This window comes from Polistes fuscatus, unplaced genomic scaffold (assembly GCF_010416935.1).
Source record: "Polistes fuscatus isolate 324 unplaced genomic scaffold, CU_Pfus_HIC Scaffold2, whole genome shotgun sequence".
Taxonomy (NCBI): Eukaryota; Metazoa; Arthropoda; class Insecta; order Hymenoptera; family Vespidae; genus Polistes; species Polistes fuscatus.
In genome coordinates this window covers 10,940,366-10,958,398 of record NW_025113096.1, presented here as the reverse complement: position 1 = coordinate 10,958,398, position 18,033 = coordinate 10,940,366, and the positions used below count along the sequence as shown (strand labels likewise).

At 29.5% G+C, this 18,033-nt stretch overlaps 4 protein-coding genes across 7 annotated transcripts; 2 read left to right on the top strand and 2 right to left on the bottom strand.

Annotated features, from left to right (window-relative positions):
• Positions 1-517: 517 nt before the first annotated feature.
• On the bottom strand, positions 518-11,660 carry LOC122516201 (2-oxoglutarate dehydrogenase, mitochondrial-like). Of its 4 annotated transcripts, XM_043633822.1 has the most exons (16): positions 11,572-11,660; positions 5,400-5,518; positions 4,743-5,290; positions 4,399-4,680; positions 4,121-4,331; positions 3,863-4,040; positions 3,659-3,774; positions 3,441-3,577; positions 3,199-3,344; positions 2,940-3,129; positions 2,648-2,869; positions 2,294-2,570; positions 2,106-2,191; positions 1,721-2,038; positions 1,361-1,645; positions 518-1,241 (listed from the first exon to the last, which is right to left on the bottom strand). In XM_043633822.1, the coding sequence occupies exons 3-16, from the start codon at positions 5,274-5,276 to the stop codon at positions 1,041-1,043; spliced, it is 3,183 nt and encodes a 1,060-aa protein (XP_043489757.1). In that variant the 5' UTR covers positions 5,277-5,290; positions 5,400-5,518; positions 11,572-11,660; the 3' UTR covers positions 518-1,040. The 4 variants fall into 4 exon arrangements, with proteins under 4 accessions (XP_043489757.1, XP_043489758.1, XP_043489759.1 ...); XM_043633823.1 differs by lacking the exons at positions 5,400-5,518; positions 11,572-11,660 and having other exon boundaries at positions 4,743-4,846; positions 4,916-5,393; XM_043633824.1 differs by lacking the exons at positions 5,400-5,518; positions 11,572-11,660 and having other exon boundaries at positions 4,743-4,846; positions 4,919-5,393.
• LOC122516015 (phospholipid-transporting ATPase IF-like) lies at positions 5,492-12,112 on the top strand. Its single transcript, XM_043633492.1, has 19 exons — positions 5,492-5,506; positions 5,762-5,866; positions 5,943-6,197; positions 6,280-6,432; positions 6,502-6,800; positions 6,904-7,118; positions 7,192-7,478; positions 7,553-7,732; positions 8,140-8,287; positions 8,377-8,519; positions 8,595-8,834; positions 9,218-9,360; positions 9,449-9,608; positions 9,849-10,154; positions 10,261-10,447; positions 10,525-10,670; positions 10,748-10,851; positions 10,976-11,201; positions 11,550-12,112. The coding sequence occupies exons 1-19, from the start codon at positions 5,492-5,494 to the stop codon at positions 11,553-11,555; spliced, it is 3,318 nt and encodes a 1,105-aa protein (XP_043489427.1). The 3' UTR covers positions 11,556-12,112.
• Positions 11,931-17,048, top strand: LOC122516202. The gene is made up of 9 exons (XM_043633825.1): positions 11,931-12,420; positions 12,805-12,955; positions 13,058-13,114; positions 13,186-13,370; positions 13,458-13,578; positions 13,684-14,656; positions 14,744-14,960; positions 15,032-15,204; positions 15,275-17,048. The coding sequence occupies exons 2-9, from the start codon at positions 12,825-12,827 to the stop codon at positions 15,371-15,373; spliced, it is 1,956 nt and encodes a 651-aa protein (XP_043489760.1). The 5' UTR covers positions 11,931-12,420; positions 12,805-12,824; the 3' UTR covers positions 15,374-17,048.
• LOC122516205 (cilia- and flagella-associated protein 300-like) lies at positions 16,151-17,411 on the bottom strand. Its single transcript, XM_043633829.1, has 6 exons — positions 17,317-17,411; positions 17,144-17,225; positions 16,982-17,051; positions 16,717-16,889; positions 16,483-16,655; positions 16,151-16,407 (listed from the first exon to the last, which is right to left on the bottom strand). Exons 1-6 carry the CDS (start codon positions 17,409-17,411, stop codon positions 16,209-16,211), a joined length of 792 nt encoding a protein of 263 aa, XP_043489764.1. The 3' UTR covers positions 16,151-16,208.
• Between the last annotated feature and the right edge of the window lie 622 nt (positions 17,412-18,033).

Sequence of the window (18,033 nt, the reverse complement as noted above, 5' to 3'; positions counted from 1 at the left end):
ATGACTGAATATAATGTTACATTACTTTTTACAATGAAAAAAAGGGATTAAATAATTTACATAATCATAGAGGAAAATAGAAATGGAAAAATGACTAGTAAGATATTATCTCATCGATAATATTATTTGGAAAAAACTTGACAAATGTTTCTATAAAAATAAAGTGAACTATACTATCGGACTTCGTTGAACTTGATAAGAACGTCAAGAAGGTAATAATATCAAGGCTTTTAATATCGATGATATATCTAAATAAAAGTACATCGGCTATATTAAATTCTTTATCATGTTTTATCATAGTAATTCTAAGAAATAAACTGTCGACTTCGAAATTCGTTCCAAGATTAAAAGAAACAGAATCAATCGTAATCGATGTTACTTTAAGACTTCCTACCGCGTTGAAATTTTTGATTAACAAAAAGTTTGCTCTCTTATACAAAAATATAATAATGTATTGAGAAGATATAATCAATTTTATAGTGATGAAAAATAAATTTTAATTTAAAATCACTTCGTAGATATTTAATCGATGTTTTTATATTTTTGAAAAAAAATTGCGTTTCTTACGTTTAATCATAGACAGTTGATACGAATATGGTAAGTACATACAATGAACTGCTTTACTTACAATTAGACTTATACTTTAATAGAATTTAAAAAATATTTGAGATCAAAGACGCGTCTAGTTCGTTAAAGAATTATCTTCGATGATAAGAAGAAGCGTTATTTGAGGTGTAAAACTTTAGTTAAGGACAAACATACACGTATCCAAGACGTGTCAGTTGTGTTAACACCTCTTTGAGCTTCTACATTGATTGTAACGTTTTGTAATGTGTCAGTTGTTTTGTTAACATCAAAACGTAAAAATATCCGATAATGCTACGATGTGGAATTGCACAAATCGATTACTTTTTTCACGTTGGAAAAAAAAACGAACAAAATACCTGTGCTTGTTGGTGAGTTTAAGTGATATCGTAATATATATTGAATTTGGATAATTATATTAGGAAAACATTATTATTATTACCATTCTTAGAACTTTAATCAAGATTCATTGCAATTTTCATCATGCTTTGAAATTCTGCTACGTAAATTGGCTTATTGCCAGTTGCTGGAGATGCACTAGGTGCTCGGCCACCATAGTTTATTTCTTCCACTCGTAGACGCAAAGCTAACGCTAATCTATCTCTTGCATAATAGTACGGGCCTTGATTTTGGTGTTCTTCTTGAAACCACATTATCTACGTGTTTGAGGTAACATATATAGATATAACGAATTAATCAATTTTACTTAATTTCGTTTGCAATGAGAAATTTTGTGTAATTATTGTTGTTAAATAAACGATACGCATTAAGTTACCTTGCATTTAGGATATTTAGTGAGTTCATTTGCAACGAAGTGATACGGAAAGGGACAAAGTTGTTCGATTCGTATTATTGCAATTTTATCTTCTAATTGTTTTTCCTTACGTTCTAAAAAAAGATCATAGTATACTTTTCCCGAACAAAATAGTATTTTTTGAATGCCTTCTGGTTTGACAGAATGGTCTCCAATCATAGGTTGAAACGTTGTGCCAGGGCCTATGTCTTTGAAATTCGATACCGCCATTGGATTTCGAAGCAATGACTTTGGTGTCATAATTACCTAAAATAATTGAACGATAATTATAATTATCTATTATTTATCATAATACAATTTGCAGTGTAAAATTATTCACACCAGTGGTTTTCTAAAAGGCATCAATATTTGTCGTCGTAAAACATGAAAAAAGTTTGCCGGTGTAGTCAAATTGCAAACGATCCAATTAATCTCAAAAAGTTGTCGCGTCATAATCTCTTCCGGTAATTCATTATCGGAAGTATTCGATTCTGTTCCAGGAATTTGAACATAATCATCGCACATTTGCAAATATCTTTCCAATCTTGCAGACGAGTGTTCAGGTCCTTGACCTTCCATGCCGTGTGGTAAAAGCAAAACTAATCCTACTTGTCTACCCCATTTTGATTCGCCAGAAGATAATATACAATCTGAAGTAACCTAAATAGAATTCATGATGATTTTAGACAAATCAAGCATTGCAACTTATATTGAGTTAATTTATTACCTGACAGGTATTAGCAAAATCACCGAATTGTGCTTCCCAAAGCGTAAGCGCGTTGTGATTGTAAGCCGAGTATCCTAACTCGAAACCTTTGTCGCACAACAATATTAAAAAATTAATAGTTAATAAAAGGAAATATATATATTCTGACGCTTATATCAATTTTATCTCTTCTACATAATAAATTTTACCGCAAACCCCGTATTCGGACAATGATGAATTTGAAACGGTATAAAGTGCTTGACCAGGAAAGGCATCGCTTAGAAGATTTTTATATACTTTGTCCCTATTTTGATCATGAATGATATGCATTCGATGGGAAAATGTTCCGCGTTCCACATCTTCTCCGGATAATCTTACATGATGTCCTTCTTTCAATAGACTAAGAAATGCTAAACCTTCGCCCATAGCCCAGTCAATTTCACTAATTTTCATCATCTCTCCTCGTTTTCTCATTGTTCTTAACACCTAAACACAAAATAATTGCAAAAATAATTACCTAAAAATTTAAATTATTGACAAATAGATCGTTTTCTATTGCGCACCGTATTGTGCGCTGTTATCCCTTCCGGAGGAGTCGATAAAACTTTACAAATCATTTTAATTGTTTCCAAATCGATGCCCGATGCTGAGATCTTATTTCTCGGACTTTGATTCGAAAAGAATTCGCTCCATGGTATATCATGCCAATCCCACATGTGCATAGATTGAATGGATTGCGCTTTCTTGAATTCTGTTTCGCAATGATCTAAGTATTTTTCGGTTTCCTCAAAAAAAAAAAATAAAAGATGAAAGAGAGTTATCATTAAAAATATTATTTAATGTATTTTGACATACTTCTTTCGCAAAAGCTTCGGTTATCACGCCCTCTTTCAAAAGTTTATCGCTGTAAATAGTTAGAACATTTGGACGAGCTTTTATGTTCTTGTACATGATAGGCTGAGTCAACATAGGCTCGTCCAATTCATTGTGACCAAATCTTCGATATCCCACAATGTCGACCATAACGTCATTATGAAATATTGCCCTTTTAGATAAATATTACGTAGAAATCTTTGATTGAAGTAAAACATTTGTGTTGCATCGAAACATTTACCTATATTCGCTAGCAACTTGACTACAGTACACGACTAAATCCGGATCATCGCCGTATACATGAAATACAGGTGCGTTTATGACCCTCGCCACATCCGTGCAATGCCAACTGGATCGAGAATATCTCGGATCGGTCGTAAAACCAATCTTAAGTAGTTTAAATATTAAAAGATAATAAAGGAATTTCATAAACTCCTCTCTCATGGAATCAATTTTTTATTACAATAAAATTCGAAACTCTACCTGATTATTTATAACTACATGAATAACACCTCCAGTTGTATATTCTGGTAGATTTGTTAAGTGCATCGTTTCGAAAACTACTCCTTGCCCAGCTAAAGCAGCATCGCCGTGAACTAAAAGAGCCAACGATCTTTCACCTTGTTAATGTAAATGAAAATTCATGTAGATGAAAATTTTTACAGAAGAGACAAAAATCGTAGAAATAGCGCGTTACCTACTTTTAACATCTTTCTTGTTCACTTGTTCGGCTCTAACTCGACCAACTACGACAGGATCGACAGCTTCTAAATGCGAAGGATTCGCCATGACGGAAACATGAATTTTTTTCTTGCTTCTGTATGTGAATTAAATATAAATAAAAATGTAAAAGCTGTTTAGTATTACATAAAAAAACATGGATTAAAAATTATAAAGTATGGCACCTTTCTAATAATCTTTCAGCATGCGTTCCAAGATGATATTTTACATCACCTGATCCAAAACCATCTAAAGCTATAGGATTGAACTGAGTGAATAATTGACGCAAAGGTTTCGAACATACATTAGCTAATGTGTTCAGACGCCCACGATGTGCCATTCCTATTACTACGGTTTCCACTCCTTCCAAATAAAAATGTTCAAATTGAAAATAAAATAAAATTTCATTCTCTTGTTTAGATTTTGAAAAAGGTAATCATTGCCTTTTTCAGAAGATGTTTCCAAACATTCCATCATTGCAGCGATAAACGATTCGCAACCTTCCAATCCGAATCTTTTTTCGCTACTGTACTTCTTTTGTAAAAATCCTTCAAATGTCACCGCTTTCATGATATTTGTCCAAATCCATTTTCTGCGTTCGGTAGGTAATTTCCAAGCATTTGGTACTTCAAATTTTTCTCTTAACCAATCTAACTGAATGAACGTATACAATCGATATAAGATGTACGTTTTGAATTTAATTATGAGTTTCATCGATTACCATAGTAGGATCGTGAATATAAGTGTATTCGAGTCCTAAATGTCCGCAATAAATTTGATTTAATCTCTTAATGATCTCGCGCAAAGGTAAACTTGTCTTCGTTCCACCGATCATTGTCGATTTCGTCAATAAAAATTCTTTATCCATGTCAGCTTCTGTTATTCCCTTTAGATATTCCCTCACCACGATCGCCGGTGGTAACTTGGCAGTCCCTTGAAGCTTAGCGGAATCCGGATTTTGAATACCCAGTGGGTCCAAATCGGCTATCAAATGACCGCGCGTCTTGAAATATAAAAATATTAATCATATCATTGCACCATAGCAATCAATCATTTTTTTTTTACCTGATAAGCACGAATCGTAGCATCAACGTCTAATGTATTGTTTACAAAATTATCACTTTGAGATTGACCAGAAGAGGACCCGCTAGTTTTAGGTAACAATGAAACTGAAAAAAAGCAAAATTTAATGCAAAATATATGTGAGACTATATGAAGAAAATGAATAATATTATTACTACTTTGTTCTGGCCCATTTCCCGTTTGTTTTATATCCACAGTCATTTTTAAAGCGGTGGTAGGAGTATTGCTTTCAGGAGAAGTAGATTTAATGTTATTTTTTTGTGAATAAATTTGTTGAAAGAATTCATTCCAAGAGGAATGTACAGAATTTTTGTCTTTCAGCCAGGCTCTATACATGTTTTGTAAATAATGATTACTTGACGTAGTAAGGAAAGTGTCTTTTATTTCGCTAGAACCATCATCGTGTTTATAACGTTCGAATCTTTTTTCACGAAGTCTTACTTGTCGAGACAAATGTGATAAAAAATTTCGTGTCTGCCTATAAAGTTTTGTAATCGTGGGCATCTTTGCAATCATCCAATTTTGAACCCCTGAGAAATTGTAATCAAAATCAAACAAGCACATATGAATTATTTTTCGCTTACAATATTTTTACAGAACAATATAGTAAACAAAATAAAATATTTCTTTTTTACTCACACGTTAAAAATCAGTTTTGTTTTGACATTTCAACTTTCTTAATTAAAATTCCATTATCTGTATGGTATTATGTTCGTAGCAATGTTCATACAATGAATTTTTATTCCGTCGGAAGTTGTCTGATAACAAAAAAGATTTTCTTCTTATTTTAGTATCGTTTAAATATTGTAGGATTCGTTAGTAAAAACACAACGAAATATATTAATGTTTTTCATAAAAGAAGAAAAATAAAACTATATTAAAGTTTGATAGTTTAACCTAACGTATAAATATATAAGATAGCGAAAATATTATAATTTATTTCAATGAAATTTCTTGACTTCCATTTATATATTCGTATTTATATAGACATGTATTTTTAGGGTAAGAGTTCTTCAATATTTCCTGAACACAGATTCATTAGAATAAGTCCTGACAATGTCCCATCAAAAAACCAATTTCCGAAGAATCGCATCGTGTCCCATAAAGTGAGTATTCGTTATATATTTGTAAAATAGTTGTATTATAAAAGATTCTACCTAAATCCTTGAACTTTTTTTACAGTATACCGTGTGGAATTTCATCCCTAAAAATTTATTTGAACAACTTCGACGTATAGCAAATTTATATTTCCTTATTAACACACTAGTAGCACTAATGATAGATTCTCCAATTTCACCATTCACAAGCTCACTACCTTTAACATTCGTTATATTGGTGACTGCTTGCAAACAAGGATACGAAGATTATCTGCGATATAAAATAGATAAACATATTAATACAAGATTGGTAACCGTTATTCGCAACAAATGTGCACAGGTCAGTTATAATATTTTTATGAAGTATAATTGTTATCACTATTTTATAGCAAACATAAAATGTTTATCGTTAATTTTCATAGGCTATTCACTGCGAGCAAATAGTTGTTGGAGATATAGTAAAAGTAGGACGAGACGAAGAAATTCCATGTGATCTTCTTCTCTTACACAGCGACGAAAGTTCCGGTTATTGTTTTGTTACAACGTCCAACCTAGATGGAGAAACTAATTTAAAGGTATTTATTTAAATACTTGTGTAGATTGAGAAATGTTACATTATACGTTACTTTCTTTTACATGTTTAGACGTTAAGCGTACCAAAAATCGTTTCGACGATGTCTCTTCAAGAGATCGTGTCGATGCAAGCAATTGTGACATGTCAAACACCTATGGCAGATCTTTATACTTTTCATGGAAAAATAGAAATAGAAAATGATATGGACGAAGTGACGAGTGGATTTTTAACAATAAATAATATATTGCTTCGTGGCGCAATATTAAAAGACACTGATAACATAATCGGCTGTGTAATGTACACTGGTCAAGACACTAAGCTGTCTTTAAATTCGAAAACGGTTCCTAATAAGTTTTCAACCGCAGAAAAGTACCTAGACGTTTTATTTCTAAAAAAAATCAATAAGTTAACATTATTAACGATTATTTATATTAATATTTAGTTAACAATAAAATATTATATATTTTTTCAGATCTATCAATAAGTATCTTACTGTATTTATAATACTCCTGCTGCTTGAAATAAGTATTTCTACGCTTTTGAAATTCATAATAGAATCTAATTCAACATGGGATTTCTATTTGGGAGAAAAAAGTTCTATAACCCCGTTGTCTATTATTATGGACTTTTCCAGTTTTACTATTTTGTATAATTATATCGTTCCAATATCGTTATACGTCACAATCGGTAAGATATCATGCGTAACACCTTCAACAATATTGCATATTTTCTTTTGCATTGTGATCCATGTACTTTTCAGAATTACAGAAATTACTGGGATCCTTTTTCTTCGGGTGGGACATCGATTTGTATGACAAAGCTTCCGATCAACCAGCATTGAGCAACACATCGGACTTAAACGAAGAACTTGGTCAAGTTGAGTATTTATTTACTGATAAAACTGGTACACTGACTGAAAATTTGATGGTATTCAGAAGATGTTCTGTCAATGGAAAAGTATATATAGAAAAAGATTGTGATGGAAGTCTTTACTTGTTACCACCTAACGGAAACGAACAGGAAGCTGTAAAATTACAATCGTGGCAGGTAAATGTTGATGTGATTACATGTATATATTTAAAAAATGATCATATAATTAAAAAATTGTATTAACATTACAGCCAGAAATCTGGCACTTCATGATAAGTATTTCTCTTTGCCACGTTGTTCAAATTGCACCGCCAAGTCAAAAATCAATTATTAGCTCTAAACGTTTAGAGTATCGTAGGAGTTTTAGATTAAAGGAAACTACGAAGATTAATAGTTCATTACTAATGCACCCAGATCTTCCAGAATATCAAGTAAGGATGACAATATTCTAATGTTTGCTTAACACGTTCCATGCCGCGTTGGGCGTATGCACTCCACACTAAACTTTTCTTTCAAGCTATTTGATAAAATGACGAGTAATGCTCAGGTACGTGTTTGTTACAATAATTCCTAGAAAAGTAAATTTATTACTTTGTTGTTTTGTACATCTTAAACTATACGTCCTTCTCTTGATAATTATGATCTTTGTACTATTTTAATCATTGCGAGGCATACGTCAGAAGAAAAATAATGCAATCGTAAAGTGTAGGACATATATGCCCCACGCGGCCTGAACGGAAAGTGTCCTAAGATCAGGATGCCATGAAACGTATTAAAATAAAAAAAGAAAACAGTAATAATACATTATTGTATTGCAATCGAATTTAACATATTACAGGCAACATCGACGGATGAAAAAGCTTTAGTAGAAGCAAGCGCGAGATGCGGTATTGTATTTCACAAAAACACGAGCAATGTAATGGAGATTAAAATAAACGACAGTATTCTTAGTTTTAAAAAAATAGATGTATTAGAATTCAGTTCTGGTAATTTGAACAATTATTGTTATTATTTTAATTTCAACTCTGACGGTTTGAAACAAAGGAATATAATTTTTCATATTATATTTAAACAGATCGGAAAAGAATGTCAGTAATACTTAAAGATACCGCAGATGACTTGTGGTTGTATTGTAAAGGTGCAGACACATCAATTTTTCCTTTGATTGTACAAGGAGACATCGAAACAGCAGCTGCTCACGTAGAAGAGTTTTCTATGGTATACCAATGTTCTATAATGTTATTAATAACGATTATATATGTCTTTATCAATACGTTGTGTATCTTGCATTAGAGAGGATTACGTACTTTGGTAGTGGCTTATAAGAAATTAAGTCAAAGAGATTATGAACGGTTGATACGTAATATTGAACTTTCAAGACAAGTGATTGGACAAGATCGAGAAACGCGCATCCAACGTGCCTACGAAGAGATGGAAAGTGGTCTAACTTTACTTGGAGTAACTGCAGTTGAAGATCGTCTTCAAGAAGACGTTGAAGAAACGCTCGAGTGTCTCAGAGTGGCAGGAATAAAGGTTTATGATTTTATAAGTTATATGCATATCGTAAATCGATTTTAGTTAACATAGTGTTTCTCAACCTTTTGTTGTGCGGCCTAATAAATTTGTTTGTAATGATACCGCAGCTTAAATTTTTATAATGTACGATTTTTAAGAACGTGGGAAACTGGAGTCTCTGTGTATTTTTTTTAAAATACGGCTGTTACTGCGATATTATCGCGAATTCGCAAGAATATTTTACTAGAACTTATAAATTAATTATTGTCCTCGCTATAGTGCAAAGTAAAAGACATCGTTTCACGGGTCATTAGACATTTAAATACAGTCCGATATTAGATTACGGCTTGTAGGTTGAGAAACACTGGGTTAACTCATTCACTATATATTTTATTATGTAGGTTTGGGTACTCACCGGTGATAAAGCAGAAACGGCTGAAAATATAGCTTTTTTGTGCGGTCATTTTAAAAAAGGTACTGAAGTATTACGTTTAATGACTCAAACAACGGATCATACTTGCTTTGTTACTTTAACTAATTTCGAGTAAGTATAATAATATTCGCACAAATTACGCATCTTTCTTATTAATGTATAATAATATAATTATAATTTTAAATACGATTTTTTACAGACGTAAAATGAAATTGGAACCTTATAGACAATATGGATTTTTAATCAATGGAACTTGCCTAAGATCAGTTATTCAAACATGTCCAGAGTTGTTTAAAAAAGTAACAATGGCATGTGAGTCAGTTGTATGTTGTAGATTAACGCCTCTCCAGAAAAGTGAGGTAACGAATGATCGTGTATAATTATTTCAATGATACGATTAAAAAAATAAGAAAATAAATCGTTATCTACGAGAGACAATTTTCTCATTCTTGCGAATTCATTTTTAAATAATAATCGTTTTTTCTTTCTCATACAGAGTCAAATTTAGTAGCGAACTTGAATTACGTAGTTTCTGTATTTATAAAGTAGAATACAAATGGCGAGCCTTTTAAAAGTAGCGGGAAAATGTAATGTTACAGATTGTTCAAATGATAAAAAATACGAAGGAAATAGTAACTGCAGCGATAGGAGACGGGGGAAACGACGTGTCCATGATTCAAGAAGCTCATGTTGGCCTAGGAATAATGGGTAGAGAAGGACGTCAAGCAACTATGTCATCGGATTTTGCATTTGCACGATTTAAACATTTAAAAAAAGTATTTCTCGTACATGGACATTGGTATTATCGACGTATCAGTATGTTAACACAATATTTTTTCTATAAAAATTTCGTCTTCATTACTCCACAATTATTATTTGGTATACACAATGGATTTTCTAGTCAGGTATATTGATATTGTAAAAATTTAACATACATATATACACATATATATATAATAAGTTTCTGTAAGTATCATTATGTTTTATCAATATTAAATATTTTCTACACAGGGATTATATGATAGTATGTTCTTGATGTTATTCAATGTAATATTTACATCAGTTCCAATAGTTATGTTTGGATTATATGAGCAAGATCACGCTGCTAATATACTTTTATGCAATCCGTATTTATACAAGCTTCATAAAAACAATTTTCTATTATCCTGGAAACAATTTTTCTTGTGGATGGCTATAGGTAAACATTCACAGCATTTATTGAAGTTTATGGAATTTAGCGAATAGACTTATAAAATAAATTTCATTGCTTCGCAGGTATATGGCAAGTTTGTATAATATATTTTGTATTATATTTTTATATATGTAAGAATCCTATAATCTTATACGATAATACACCGGTGGAACACTGGAGTTATAGTACATGGATATTCCATATGGCTATACTTGTTATTAATTGTCAGGTATTGTTTTACTACTCTTATATCATATTTTTACTAAATATCACATCAATTATATTTAATTGATATTTATTTTTTAGTTATTAGTATGCAGTTCATATTGGACGGTACAATTAGTAGTTAGTGTAATATTATCAGAATTATGCTTTTTTATAATTGCATTTTTATATTCTATTGCAAAATTGTAAGTATAATTACCAAGAATTAAATTAATAGAAAAAAACAGTTGCAATGACATTTTTTAAGAAAAATAACTAAATGTCATAAGAATCTATCGAAAGTAAGAAAATAATGATTTTATGTTTTAGTCGATATGATGGCGATATGTTTTCTGTCTTTCCTAAATTGTTAATGTCGACTACATTCTGGTTACTTACTTTGGTAGTACTTGTTATTTCATTAATTCCTGGATGTTTAATTAAAATTTATGAATCGCATAGACCAGATAAAATTCTTCGCAAAAATGAAGAAACACCAGATACCATTCATTTCGCTGATAGTAATAATGAAATGACTTCATCTTTGCAATTCCAGGTAATAATATATATTAATGTCATTTACATTTATACAGAAAGCATTATACATCTATAAAAATGCAATATTTTATCATTTTTAGGATCAAAACATTAGCAATATTTTGCCATGGAGGGGTCATTTTGATTTCAATTAGAATCTATAAACTGTTCTTACAATTAGATGCAAAGTTAAATGTCTAGTGCTTTCTCGTTATTATGGTAAAATATTTAGTAATATATTATTTATTTTTAAATTTCTTTATAAATTTACAAAAAATATTATTGCAGAAATATATGAAATTATTAAAAATAAAAATAATATTTCAAAAATTAGAAATAATAATAAATATTTCATAAATATTTTCAGCAATGAAAAATATTCCGATTACCTTTCTCGATCTTCGTTAAGTGGTTTTATTACGTGAATGAACATTTAAAAATACATTTGTTATATAAGCAAATATAATTATTTTGTAGAATCCAACATGTTTGAGATAATCTATTGATTAATGTCAAAGCCGTCAAAGTATCTTTTCATTAATCCAAACTTACATAATTGTAAGTATATTTTTCTTTTGTCACGCAATAATAGTAATTGACTGACGTTACAACTTTTAACTTGACGATCATACACGCACAGTTTATTCTTGAATATTCTTCATGGAGGATGACGACAAAAAAAAATCGTTAAATTGTATTCAGTGAATATAATGCAATTATTTACGAGTGTCATGTATTCGCGTTCGGTGCCTACGAATGCATAAAATTCCAAGTATGAATTGCAATTTAAATTAATTTTGTATGTTAAACAAATTTATGAAAAAACGGATAAGAAAACATACCGACTGGACACATTAAGACCGGATCAAATAACACAAATAAATGATATTGAATGACGCCCTCTATCTATGCCTGCACATAATATCAAAAGTTGAGAAAATAAAAGTAACGAAGAGATGTTTTCGAGTTCGTACGTAAAGAAAGAAATAATTAAATGTGAACTTTTGGTTTCAAAACGATGAAATAAACAAAATCGAATCTCAAGAGCAATTTTCTTTCTTGAAATGTTCAATACATGGAATTTGGAAGATGATTAAACTTACTGTAAAACTTATCATAATCACGATAAGTCGTTTATCTAATCAAAATGATCCCACTTGTTCGTTTGGAACAAGCGGCTAAATATTATCAAAAAGGAACGTAATTCCTGGATATACACACAAAATTCTTTTTTCAAGGTATTCAGTTTTGTTCTGCGTGAATTTGTATATATACATATATGTAAATATATATGCGTGCTTTTTGTGTATATTTAATTGTGAGATGATTATTAAAAATGCATTTTAACATCTGATCTAAGAAATATTTAAAAAATTTTATTATTCTCTTCTATAAAATTAGAACTAGGAACAATATTTTGCATGTATACTTATTCGCAGTGAAGTGACATTTTTTGTCTATTTCATAAAATAAAAGATACAATTATATTTTAATATGCTATTTCTATGCGTCAACTTTTATTTGGTTATTATTGTAACAGATTTTATATTCACATTTATTCGCATGCACAAATCGATGAAAAAATGATTAACGTCTAAGACTAATCAGTCATTTCTGTTCAGGTATGATAAATTAAATAAACATGAGGATCACATCGTGTTACTTTAGAAGGTTCATAATAATTGCATTGATAATTGCAGTCATATTTTGTATTGGACAAGTACTTAGATCTGAATTAGGATATAATGATGACTTGTCAAATTATGACAAACTGTAAGTAGTATCTATTTCATAGTATTTTTTATTAATATAATAATCTTTTATCTTAATTTAATATGCTAAAAATGTTTCTTCTTGTTATTTGTTTCATTGCAGTGTACATATGTCCCAATTGATAAAAGAATCGGTTGAACAAGATACTTTGTATGTAGGGTATGTAAAATCAGTTGTATATGTAGTTATAATGACCTTTTGTAAAGAGTACTAAATTGATTACATTTTAGAGATGGAATTCCTGCATGTAAGCTACCAGAATTGAAGGTTTCCAATCCAGAGATAATGAAATTTATACATAATGTACCCCCCATAGTTTGTACTCCCAAAGATTGGGTAAAAGTTGATAAAACGAGGCTCTTAGTCGATAAGGAAATACAAAATAAGTATGGACGATTGATGTGCACATTTAGTGGTAATTATAATTATTTTCAAAGTTTTATACATGTTGATAAATATTGAAATATTTCAATAATGTTCTCTTTGTTTCTTTTATTTATAGAAATAATCAGGATAGATGATAACAGTATTAAGTACTCGGAACCTATTGAAGCTGATGATTTCTATATTCCCAGACATAGCGATTTTGTAGACGTAAAATGTACTTCTGAGAATGGAAAAAAGTTAGTGTAAAATAAATTCTTTAAAATAGACTATTTTATTTTTCCGTATTTAGCTATGTTTGATCATATGGTGTATTATCAATTTAACATTCATTAATGTTTTAGATGGCATAGTATCCTAGCTGGAGTTAAACAAGACTCGGAAATAAAAAAGAAGTATACTTGGGATAATGTTCCAAATACTGCACTCAAACTAAACGTATTAATGTTTGGTTTTGATTCTTTATCTCGTAATACGTTTATCCGGAAATTGCCAAAAACATATCAGTATCTGAAGAAAAATTTGAATACTTTAGTTTTGGAAGGGTATAATATAGTAGGTGATGGTACTCCACAAGCTCTGATTCCTATTCTTACGGGCAAAATAGAACTTGAATTGCCAGAGACACGTAAACGTATGGGACAGAAAGCACAATATGTTAATGTATATCCAATGGTGTGGAAAGAATATAAAGAAAAGGGATATATAACAGGATTTATGGAAGATGTTTATCGTATTGGAACATTCACTTATCGTTTGAAAGGTTTTAAAGAACAACCCACAAATCATTACATGAGAACATTTTACTTAGCTGCTGAGCAATATTTTCGTGATTACAATAAGTATTGTATGGGAAGTATTCCACGCCACATGGTTATGCTAAATTACATAAAATCTATTTTTGACACTTACAAAGACGAGCCTAAATTTGTATTTGGTTTTCATGGAGAATTATCTCATGATTCTTATAATGATATTGGTGCTGCGGATGAAGATGTATATCATTGGGTAAAGCAATTACAAGACTCTGGTCACTTAAATAATACTGTTTTAATATTAATGAGCGATCATGGACATAGATTTGCAGAAATTCGTAATACTTTGCAAGGTAAACAAGAAGAAAGATTACCATTCTTTTCTTTCACTTTCCCACCATGGTTCAAACAAGTCTATCCACGTGCCTATGAAAATTTCTTACATAACACGAAGCATTTAACAACACCGTTTGATGTACATAAAACATTACAAACCATAATCAATTTTGAGACTCCAAAAGAAGGAGATCGTTATCAAAGGGCCATTAGTTTATTTGATAAGGTATAATAAGTATTAATAATATCTAAGAGCTCTCTCTGAACACAATTAACAAGGTAATATTTCATTTCTAATATTTATTTAAAATAGATCCCCTTGGAGAGAACATGCGCGGATGCATTCATAGAACCACATTGGTGTGCTTGCCTTAGTTGGAAAGAAGTACCAGTTGATAATCCTAATGTTATTGCTGCTGCTAAGTATTTTGTTCAGTTCCTTAATTCCTACACGGAAGATCATCGTGATATATGCGAAACCTTACAATTGAATCAAATATTATGGTCTGTTAAACTTTTACCCACTAAAGGTATTACATTTTATGACTATTATTTTATTTGCATAAGAAAAGTATACATATAGTAATTAAAAATATCTTAGGTTTATTGAATTTTCAAAAATCTGGAGATCAAGATGGCTTTATAGCAGATCTTACTGCAAAAACTAAGTTAACATCCGAAATATATCAAATAAAAGTAAAGACAGAACCAGGTGGTGGATTATTTGAAGCGAGTATTACTTATAACGTTAAAAAGAATCTTTTTAATACCAAAGTAAGTTGATTAAGTTAAATTACATTTTTCGCAATCGTATTTATTATATATTTTTTTTATTCTTTTCTAGATTACTGATGTGAGTAGAATTAACAAATATGGGTCACAAGCTAGGTGCGTGGAAAATTCACTATTCCATTTACGCAAATATTGTTACTGTAAAGATTAAGTACCTAATAGATTCTAAGTACACTAACAAGGACCATTACGTTCAAAATTTTCTGTATAATTAATATGTAGATTATAATCGAACAATATTTTTTGCCTACAATATTATATTAACAAAGATAATCTACTTGCCAGTTTTTTTTTGACGATTTTTATTAAATATTTCATATTTTTTATTATTGTACGTAGTTCTTAGTACACGATTGAATTATAATGATCAAAATTATGTTTATTTCTTATATATCATCAATGGAATCACTTGTGGAAAAAATACGATTTCATTAAAATTTAGATTTTTTATGAAGAAAAGAAATAAAAGTTCACATATGAAACACAACTAAAGATTCGTATATATAAACTAGATTATCAAATATTTGTTCTAAGTTCTCAAAATAAAAATCTCATAATTATTAATAACTGTGCCATGAAAATATGATGAACAATATTAACAAAACGCATAAAATACGATACAAATTCGATAATTCAACTAAAGAACAAGAAAGTGCTATATCTTATATACTATAAAATTTGCTTTAAGCATATTTATTTATTTCTTTAAAGTTACAAATAATTATAATAAATTATTTTTTTATTTAGTAATAGAGTAAATTAGTAATAAATAATTATTATTTTTACTCGCGAATATAATACTAATAATTCTAAGTTATAATAGTTCATAGTATGATTATAACTAAAGCGCCAATTAAAAATATATGTAAGCATTTGATAAACAATTATAAGATAAACGTATAATTAAAAATTTTACTTTTTTTCTTTATCTTTTTTTTTTTTTATTATTAATTACAAATGAAGAGTGAGAATAAGTAATTACAATATCAATCAGAATATCCACTAAACTGATGTAGAAACGTTGTAACTTCACGTAGATGTCCATCAATCAGTAGAAATCCAATATTCTGTATATTACAAGAAGTATTACTTGGAAAATATTCTTGATTCTTATTATCTTTAGCTATAACTTTTAAAACTGTTGTACTGATGGATAATTCCTCTGAATTTTTTCGTTTTTGTACTCTGAAATAATGAATTATTATGATCTATAGCATAGGACTGTTTAAAACAAATTAATAAACAACAAAAATTGTGAACCTTATGAGATCTTTATATATACATTTTGTAGTATTAAGATATGGTTCCAAAGTGTCTTCGTATTGACACAAATTTCCACCAAGAACTAACATTTGGAAAATGCAAAAGATAAATTCGTTTCTTTCATCTTTCGAATATAAATTATATTGATCTGACTCTTCATCCAATAACATCTAAGACATACATAAAATATTGAAATGAAATTTGTTAAATGTCGTGTCAATCTCTTCTTACCTCTCTTAATTTGTCAGAAACAAGGAAATTATGAATTTCGCTATCATATCTCTTACGAATAACACCAGAACTACTTATTATTCCTTTATCTGGATTTCGTAATTTATCAAAAAAAGACATATTTATAACAGAACATGGCATTTGTTCTACGTCCACAGTTGATGCAATAACTCCTAGAAAAGAAAAAAAGAAAAATGTATTTAATAATATACAATAATATCAGAAGAAGATATTTAAGTACTATTTTTATAATAAAATTTGATACCTTGCTTTGTCCATGAGTTTCCTGTTTTTGTTAATAAATTTTCAGCAACGACGCAATTTTTAAAAAAGGCCTGTTATTTAATAGCAAATAATTAATTTATATTTATAGATAATTAAGAACAAAATACAAATGTAACATTAAATTGTTAATATTATCATTTACCTCAGTAAAATGGTATTTATGATACAAATAAAAAGGTTCATTGAAGGAAAAATGTTGAATAATAATATTTGTCTTCAATCCCCTATTAAAATGAATAACGTAAGATGAGTAACAATTTTTTTATGCACGTTTTTACAAAATAAAAATGTATAAATATAAAGATATGAGATTACCATTTGTTAAGTAAATTTTGCGTTTCTTTATCGTTTATACCAAAATAGTTTTTACATGCAAGTGGAATAAACGTATATTGAGGAATGAGATCCATCTTAAAACATCGCTTTTGTTTCTATAGAAACGTATCGAATAAAGAAGTAAAAGACTAAGGAATCATTTAAATGAACACTTATGTTCGAATCTTATTGATTTTGTTTAATAAATTAAGAAATTATTAAATACATACTTAAAATCTAATCTATTTAGGTTTTTACGTATTCCAATGATCAACGTAACACGGGAACTTCTTGAACAGTATTATGGATTTAATAATGAATCTAATAATGATAGATATTTATCAATTCATAAAAGTGTTAATAATAAAGACGCTTATGAGAAAGAAAATATTGATGAACAAATGATCTTAAATGAAACAGAGGAGATTTTAACGAAAGAAGATGAGGTATTTCTTTTTATTTTATTCTCATAAATATTGTTTTAATTTATCCTTTGATGAAAATGCAAAATATTTATTGATTAATCACATGTTTACTATTTATTATAGCAAAGTGAGAAGAAATACAATAAGGAAGAGTCTACTGATTTATGTAGACATAATTTATCTGAATTGGATGAAGAGGAAGAAAAAGTAGACAAAAGTATAACTTTTGAATCGTATACTCTACTGAAATCTCATTTTGCTGATATTTTGAACGATGAAATATCGTTGAAGG

What these genes read in the sequence shown, in the direction of transcription:
- LOC122516202 (XM_043633825.1), top strand. Translation starts at nt 12,825, where the DNA reads ATGAGGATCACATCGTGTTACTTTAGAAGGTTCATAATAATTGCATTG. An exon ending in ACTTCTGAGAATGGAAAAAA is followed by an intron (nt 13,579 to 13,683) that starts GTTAGTGTAAAA and finishes TTAATGTTTTAG; the next exon opens with ATGGCATAGTATCCTAGCTG. An exon ending in AGAATCTTTTTAATACCAAA is followed by an intron (nt 15,205 to 15,274) that starts GTAAGTTGATTA and finishes ATTCTTTTCTAG; the next exon opens with ATTACTGATGTGAGTAGAAT.
- LOC122516015 (XM_043633492.1), top strand. An exon ending in CAGATCTTCCAGAATATCAA is followed by an intron (nt 7,733 to 8,139) that starts GTAAGGATGACA and finishes AACATATTACAG; the next exon opens with GCAACATCGACGGATGAAAA. An exon ending in TACTTGTTATTAATTGTCAG is followed by an intron (nt 10,671 to 10,747) that starts GTATTGTTTTAC and finishes TTTATTTTTTAG; the next exon opens with TTATTAGTATGCAGTTCATA.
- LOC122516205 (XM_043633829.1), bottom strand. Translation starts at nt 17,411, where the DNA reads ATGGATCTCATTCCTCAATATACGTTTATTCCACTTGCATGTAAAAAC. An exon ending in AAACTCATGGACAAAGCAAG is followed by an intron (nt 16,890 to 16,981) that starts GTATCAAATTTT and finishes TTTCTTTTCTAG; the next exon opens with GAGTTATTGCATCAACTGTG. An exon ending in TTTCTGACAAATTAAGAGAG is followed by an intron (nt 16,656 to 16,716) that starts GTAAGAAGAGAT and finishes TGTATGTCTTAG; the next exon opens with ATGTTATTGGATGAAGAGTC.
- LOC122516201 (XM_043633821.1), bottom strand. Translation starts at nt 5,324, where the DNA reads ATGTGCTTGTTTGATTTTGATTACAATTTCTCAGGGGTTCAAAATTGG. An exon ending in ATATTCACGATCCTACTATG is followed by an intron (nt 4,332 to 4,398) that starts GTAATCGATGAA and finishes ACGTTCATTCAG; the next exon opens with TTAGATTGGTTAAGAGAAAA. An exon ending in GCTGAAAGATTATTAGAAAG is followed by an intron (nt 3,775 to 3,862) that starts GTGCCATACTTT and finishes ATTCACATACAG; the next exon opens with AAGCAAGAAAAAAATTCATG.